This window comes from Triticum dicoccoides, chromosome 5B (assembly GCF_002162155.2).
Source record: "Triticum dicoccoides isolate Atlit2015 ecotype Zavitan chromosome 5B, WEW_v2.0, whole genome shotgun sequence".
Lineage (NCBI taxonomy): Eukaryota > Viridiplantae > Streptophyta > Magnoliopsida > Poales > Poaceae > Triticum > Triticum dicoccoides.
This window is the reverse complement of record NC_041389.1, coordinates 83,748,101-83,755,679: the sequence shown is the minus strand read 5'-3', so window position 1 is coordinate 83,755,679 and position 7,579 is coordinate 83,748,101. Positions and strand designations below refer to the sequence as shown.

At 55.7% G+C, this 7,579-nt stretch overlaps 1 protein-coding gene across 1 annotated transcript; it reads right to left on the bottom strand.

Annotated features, from left to right (window-relative positions):
• Window positions 1–345: 345 nt before the first annotated feature.
• On the bottom strand, window positions 346–1,172 carry LOC119307510 (histone H2B.2-like). Its single transcript, XM_037583583.1, has one exon. It carries the CDS (start codon window positions 1,080–1,082, stop codon window positions 603–605), a length of 480 nt encoding a protein of 159 aa, XP_037439480.1. The 5' UTR covers window positions 1,083–1,172; the 3' UTR covers window positions 346–602.
• Window positions 1,173–7,579: the final 6,407 nt, after the last annotated feature.

The window sequence follows — 7,579 nt, the reverse complement described above, 5'->3', positions numbered from 1 at the left end:
CCACCAAAATCAATAAATTACTTGAAAGGAAAAAAAAATAAGCACTCGCCAGGCAATCGTGAAGTTACACGATCTCTAAATTGCTGCAATATCTGAAGAAGATACAGCCTGAAGACCATCCATAGCTTCCATGGATACACCAAATGTGCATCACCATGCAGAGGCCAGGGTCCTCCTCCTTTTCTAAAAAAAAAAAGAATTGGACAGCTAGTCTAATTTTCTCACGCTTAACAATTTTCAGAGTAACACCGTCAATAGGATCAGAACGAAGCTGCTCCAGCCTAACCAATTGGCTGATACTTGTGGATAAGCAAAGCAAACTACTACCAAAACAAGAACCATACATGGCAAGGCAACCATTGGAATGCTCTTATTTAACGATAATCACACTCACCTAATGCAGAATATCAGGCTGATGAAATGAACCACTACTTTTGAAAAATCAGCTGCCGAAAGAAGCACAAATTCAATCGATTCCCCTTCCAGCACTAATACCACTTGTAGTTCCAGATAACCAGAGTCGACAAGCACTGAAGTAACAGAACCAGCTACAGTCGCTACTAGATAGATAGATAGATAGATACAAGCAATGCAGATGCAATCTAGGAGGAGGTGAACTTGGTGACGGCCTTGGTGCCCTCGGAGACGGCGTGCTTGGCGAGCTCCCCGGGGAGGACGAGGCGGACGGAGGTCTGGATCTCCCGGGAGGTGATGGTGGGCTTCTTGTTGTAGCGGGCGAGCTTGGCGGCCTCGGCGGCGAGCTTCTCGAAGATGTCGTTGATGAAGGAGTTCATGATGGACATGGCCTTGGAGGAGATGCCGATGTCGGGGTGCACCTGCTTCAGCACCTTGAAGATGTAGATCTTGTACGTCTCCACGCTCTTCTTCGCCTTGCTGCCCTTCTTCCGGCCCCTCGTCTTCGCCTCGCCGCCGGCCTCCTTGGACGCCGTCTTGCCCGCCGGCAGCCGCTTCTCCGCCTTGGGCTTCTTCGCCGCCGGGGCCTTCTCGGCCGCCTTCTCCGCCGCGGGCTCCTCCTCCGCGGGCTTCTTCGCCGCCGGCTTCTTCTCCGCCTTGGGGGCCATCGCTGGTTCGGGAGAGTGGGGGATTTGCGGGTGCGTTGGGTGTGCTGGAAGAAGGTGGGGGATTTGGGGCGAGATGGGAGGAGAGGAGGAGCGGGGCTGCTGGGTTTATACGGAGGGGGAGGCGGGCGCTGATTGGTCCAGGGGTGGTTGCCCCGGATCGGTGAGGTGGAGCCGTAAGATGCGTTCGGCGATGTTTGGTGTGGACGGCGGGATGCGTTTCGGAGCGGATCGCTGGGTTTTTTTCAGGGCAAAAATGGTCTGGGCGGGAACGGAAAGGCCGAAACCGCGGGTTGATTACGGAAGGGGAGCGCGCGACCGCACCGCGAGAATGGTTTTGGATTTCGCACCTCGAATTTTGAATCCTACACGCCGGCGACAACATACTGGAACAAGTGCGTTCATACGTATCCGTGGCTCTATCGCTCGCTCCGCTCCCTCCCCACGCCGGCTGTCACTCCGGCACCGGCGTCCACCTTCCACGCCGGCGGCCACTCCGGCCCCGGCGCCCTCTCTCCCCGCCCCTCCTTCTCTGCCATGGCTTCCGGCTCCTGCAGCCCCCCCTCGGTCTCGTCGGCGCTCCATCGGGAGCATCTGATTGTCTCGGGGCTGGGGATCTCGGGCTCTCCTGGCTCGGCGCGTTCGTCCTCGGCGGGTGGCGGTCCGGTGGATGGGCCTACTCTGGCGCAAGCCGAGGGCTGGCGCAGGCCGGGTCCATCCCGCAAGGCGATGTGGCGGCGCCGCCGGGCCTTGCGGCGTCACCGGGAGGCGGGTGGCAGCCAAGGCCGGGTTGTGTCCCCGTCTTCCTCAAAGCGGAGGTTGATCCCGCCGGAGCTGTTTGGTCTCTGTTTCAGATGCTTCGAGGATGGCCATCGGCGGTAGGATTGCACCAATGAGGCCTTGTGCATCCGCTGCGGCCTCCCTGGTCATGTCTCCTCCTAGTGCCGGGAATCGCGCAGCCCCATCTCGGCGGATGAGCTCCGCCGGGCGGTGATCGCACAGGTCGCCCGCAGGTCAGAGGCGCCCAGGCAGGCGTCGGCTTTGAGGAGGAGGTTGACGGAGCCTGGGCAGAGCGCGCCAGCGGCGCCGCTCTCGCCAGTTGCGCCCAACCTTCCCTCCTCGTCTGTTGCGCCGGGGGCGATTCTGTATGCGGGGCCATCAGAGATCTGTGTGCTGCAGCGGTCGGAGGGCATGGACGACCTGGAGCGGCGGTGGCGGTGGCGATTTCGGCTCAGCTGGGGATGCCAAGGTTCCGTTTTTTTCGTTCACAAGTTCTTTCCAGAGGACTTTCTGGTGGTTGTCGGTGTCAAAACCGACGGATCTCGGGTAGGGTGTCCCGAACTGTGCGTCTAGGCGGATGGTAACAGGAGACAAGGGACACGATGTTTTTACCCAGGTTCGGGCCCCTCTCGATGGAGGTAAAACCCTACTCCTGCTTGATTGATATTGATGATATGGGTAATATAAGAGTAGATCTACCACGAGATCAGAGAGGCTAAACCCTAGAAGCTAGCCTATGGTATGATTGTTTTTCGTCCTAGGGACTAAAACCTTCCGTTTTATATAGGCACCGAAGAGGGTTAGGGTTACACAGAGTCGGTTACAATGGTAGGAGATCTACATATCCGTATCGCCAAGCTTGCCTTCCACGCCAAGGAAAGTCCCATCTGGACACGGGACGCAGTCTTCAATCTTGTATCTTCATAGTCCAGGAGTCCGGCAGAAGATGATAGTTCGGCTATCCGGACACCCCCTAGTCCGGGACTCCCTCAGTAGCCCCTGAACCAGACTTCAATGACGACGAGTCCGGCGCGCATATTGTCTTCGGCATTGCAAGGCGGGTTCCTCCTCCGAATACTTCATAGAAGATTTTGAACACAAGGATAGTGTCCGACTCTGCAAAATAAGTTCCACATACCACCATAGAGAGAATAATATTTACACAAATTCAATCTGCTGACGTATTCCGTGGCGTGACATCACACCACGGCCAAGCCTTTATTCGAATCGTTTTTACTGTTCCTCCACAGCGCGTTTAGCGAGGCGGTTTCCTTGGCACGTCTTGTCAAAGCAGAGATCGTGTCCCCTTATTCCGGGATTCTCATCAATACGGGCGTGGGTAACCCAACCGCGCCATTGATTACGGCGCTTGGGAGATAAGCGAGTTTTACCAGGCTGGTGGGGACGCATAGTTTCGTCCGTCCATATAAGGGGATAAGGATCCACCTTTTTACCTATGCCTTCTTCCTCCTTTGCCTACCCATTTCCGCGCACTCGAGCTCCAGCGCCCAAGTTCGCACATCTCGCCTCAACCTTCCCCAGCCATGTCCGGAGCGGGAGGCAGTGGATGGCCTCCTCCGTCACGAAGGGCACATCAAGAAGCTGCGGAAGGTCGGATACTTGTCCAGCGACATCGCGCATCGGCTCCCCGACAAGGGGCAGCTCATCCCCACCCCCGGGCCCCATGAGAGGGTGGTGTTCCTCACCCACTTCCTCCGCGGACTAGGTTTTCCACTTCACCCATTTGTCCGGGGGCTCATGTTCTACTACGGCCTGGATTTCCAGGATCTGGCCCTGAATTTCGTCCTCAACATCTCGGCGTTCATCGTCGTGTGTGAGGCCTTCCTCCGCATCAAGCCCCACTTCGGCTTATGGCTGAAGACCTTCAATGTCAAGCCGAAGTTAGTGGGGGGCCAGCAGGCGGAGTGTGGAGGCGCCATGGTGGGCAAGATGCCCAACGTTATTTGGCTCGAGGGCTCCTTCGTGGAAACCATCAAAGGGTGGCAATCGGGGTGGTTCTACATCACCGAGCCGCGTGACCCTGAATGGACAGCGGCCCCCGAGTTCCGATCTGGCATCCCCACACGGCTCACCTCCTGGAAAGAGAAGGGTCTGTCATGGGGTAATTCGGAAGAGCTGGCCGGACTCCAAACCTGCGTCCAAAACCTTGTGAACAAGAAGATCAAGCTCGTCAACATAGTCCAGGTCATGCTCATCCGCCGGATCCTCCCGTGCCACCAACGGGCTTTCAGCTTGTGGGAGTTTGATCCGGCACAGCACCAAACCTTGAGCAGGCTCTTCGACACTACGTACGAAGATGCCTGGAAGGTGCTATTCAAGGGCGCCGAGGCTCCCGCATCCGCTACCGAAGATCGCGGATTCAGCTCGCAGCGTCAAGCCGACGAGGTAAGATATTTTACCCTTTACAGGACACTTATTTCCATAGTTTGACTCTATGCGGGATCTAAACTCCCTTACCTTTGACAGGCCTGGCAAAAGAAGTTCGGGCAGGTTAACTGTCCGGCTCCCTTGCCAGAAGACCCATCGGACGCCCGATTGACGGGGCTGCTGGTTCCGACGCCTTACGTGGTGCCGAAGAAGAAGGCTAAGAAGAAGGCCACGGGAACTCGAGTTCTCGGCGCCAGGTGTTGTCGGACTCATCATCCACGACTCCGAGGCGGACTCCTCCCGCGAAGGCGAGGAGGAGGAAAAAGAGGCCTCTCCCCCAGCGGGGGGAGAGAAGAAAAGGAAGGCCGCCCCAAACGGGGGAGGCCGAAGGGTCCAAGAAGGGAAGGACCCTCCCCCCGGACTACTCTACCAACGCCGGCAACGGCGAAGAGGAGTGGCCACCAAGGACTAAGCCCCTGGCGACATCGTAAGTGTCCGGATACCAGAATAACTCATGGCGTTTCGTTTGTCGTACAGAATCTCCTAACGCCGAACATAACCCTGCAGCCCGCCCAAGGACGGGCTCGACACTTCAACGAGCGGCTCCCTGGCGTCGTCGGACGTGAATAGCACTTCACTTCCGACCGTCTCCTCTCCTCGCGCTGCGGATGACGCCGAGGTGGGGTCCCAAAAGGGGCCCAGCCAGGAGGAGGAGGTCCCGGAGGTGCCGTAAGGCAACCTCCCGGACTTTGGGCGCAGGGGGGATCAAATCCCAAAGGGCTCTAAGTCCGGCCCTGGGCCGGACTCCGCACCGGAACCTTCAGTGGTTCCGGAGTCCGGCGGGCGGCCCCTTCGTAAGAAGGGCGAGACTGTGACACCGGTGACCTCCGTCCAACTGGAGGCACCGGATAATTTACTGGAGGTGCTTAACGGCGCCTCCATCGACGAGGAGCACCGCACTGTTATGAGTGTGGTGATCCAGAAAGTTCAGTCCGCCAAGAGCGGGCTGACTAAAGCCTGTGCCAGCCTTCTAACAGGTTTTGAGGTATGTTTTTAAGATATGTAAAAAATATTACCGCATAGACAGTAGCCCCTGATGCTCAGTTTGGTGTTCGGAAAGAAAAGCCGAATTGAGGATCTAAAAAGATGTACGCAGGAGTCTAACATAAGTATGTCAATATGGGAATGCAGGCTGCGCTGCTGACCTCTGCCGCACTGACTGCGGAGGTCGATGCATTGAAGCAGAGCCTCGAGCGGTCCGAGAATGAGCTCGGCCTTGCCAAGAAGCAGCTCGAGGACAAGGAAGGCAAGTAATACCTTATGGAAGTATATAAAAGATGTGGTTGCAAAAAATAACAGGAATAACTTGAAAATTGCAGGGACCACGAACGAGGTGGCAACCCTGAAGGAAGTGGTGTCCAGGGCCGAAAGCAATGCGGCCGCGGAACGCACCGAGCGAGAGAAGCAGGAGGCGCGGGTGGCGGAGGTGCGGCAAGAGCTCCAGGCTCTCGTGGAAAAACACGAGAGTTTGGAGCGTGACTCAAAGACTCGAGAGTCCGAGCTCGCCTCGGCTCTTGAGAGCGCCAAAGCCGCTAAGGCCGAAGCCCAAAAAGCCCTCCAGGAAATTGAGGCAATAAAGAAGATAGCGACGGGTAAGGCATTCTTCATGCAAAGCAAGCACGTGAAAGTGAATTACTTGTTACTTACCCGAATCCGGAGCTCTCCAGGAGCACTAGCAGATCTGCCCCGCAGTGTGTCTGACGCCGCCGCATTCTACCAGGCCGAGGAAGGGAGCTCGACGGAGAAGGTGTTCTGGTCTCAGTATGCTGAGGCCGGACACCTGGTGCCCTTGAGCGACCAGCTGAAGCAGCTGGTCGAGCTCCATAAGGTGGCCGAACAGGCCATGAAGGGCCTCATAGTTCGGCTGTGGCCCGAGGAAACCATGCCTGGGAGCTACTTCGGGCTGGTGAGGCGGCTGGTGGACGCCTGTCCATGGATTGAAGTCGTCAAGCGCTCCATCTGCATCGAAGGTGCCCGTAGGGCCCTTGCCCATGCTAAAGTGCACTGGGGCAAGATGGACGCTGAGAAGCTTGTGACGGATGCTCCATCGTCGGGCAGGGAGTATCACAAGCCCGAGATGTATTATGAGAACGTCCTGAAGGGTGCCCGCCTTATAGCGGGTGAATGCTCCAAAGATGTAATTTTTGAGTAACCTCGCATTTGTTATCCTGTACGCTTGAAAACTTGTTCATATGCGCTAAGCAACGCTTGTGAATTTAAAATATTACCTTTTGTGCGGCCGTTTATTAAATTTGGGAGATGGCGAGTCGTCGGCTTCTGCCCCCATGCCACGAGTGCTGGGGTGTTCGGGATAAACTTGAGCGCTCTTTTTCCCATTCTTGGGTCCTTCGAGGGAGGCGCTCAACGCAACGAACAAGGCAACCGGACTATAATGCTTGAACACTCTCACTTAGCCATAGAATTCTATAATTTTAAATTTTGGCGAAGCCCCTAGTATTCGGAAGACCGAGTTCGGGGCGCTATCCACGCCTGGGCCGGACAAAGCCGACTCCTCGCTCTAAGCGGCATAAGTCTTTAGGGACTCGAAAAAACCTCTCGAACAGCGACCGGCTCTCGCCCTATCATGACGGTCAGTTTTAGCTTTCTCCACTGAGGTGCTTAACCCAGCTGAACCGGGGCACAATCGCAGTGGTTCTCCCAGCGCTACCTTAGCCGATATAACGGAACATAAGGTACCAAAACATGGGAGCCGGGAAAACCCAACTATTGACCCAAGACATGATTCGGAGCCGATGCATATAATGCTATAAGTTCGGGGTGCCACACTTGTGAAAGTGTTCGGACTTATCACACCATATTTTGGGGTACTTAAGCCCTTGGTGTATTCGGCCGTACCAAAGCGTACGGTGCAACATGTCATAAGTGAACATGTATAGATAAAATAAAAGAAAAAGGAATGCAATAATAGGCAAAAGCTATGCATTGTTTATTCAAAAAGGCTGCAGTAAAAGCAGAACGGTACAAATAGTGCGATAAGCAAGGGGCGGGACTATTTGACATGTCTCCCTCCAGGAGCGAGCTGCGTGATGATATGCAAAACAAGTATACTGCTCGTTATAGAGACCACCTGGACACTCGACGTAGCTTTCTGCTTCCCTGGCTGTTGCATCGTGTGTTCGGCAATTCTACTGCCTGACAGGGCTTCTTAAGAAAGGAGTCCTGAAAGTAAGAGAAAAAAGAAGAATGACACAATTGGGAGCCCCTGGTGCGGTTGAGCCGCATTATAGGCCTGTCGTGGTCGTGCCCCTCCC

Coding starts and splice junctions, on each gene's coding strand:
- LOC119307510 (XM_037583583.1), bottom strand. CDS start 1,082: ATGGCCCCCAAGGCGGAGAAGAAGCCGGCGGCGAAGAAGCCCGCGGAG.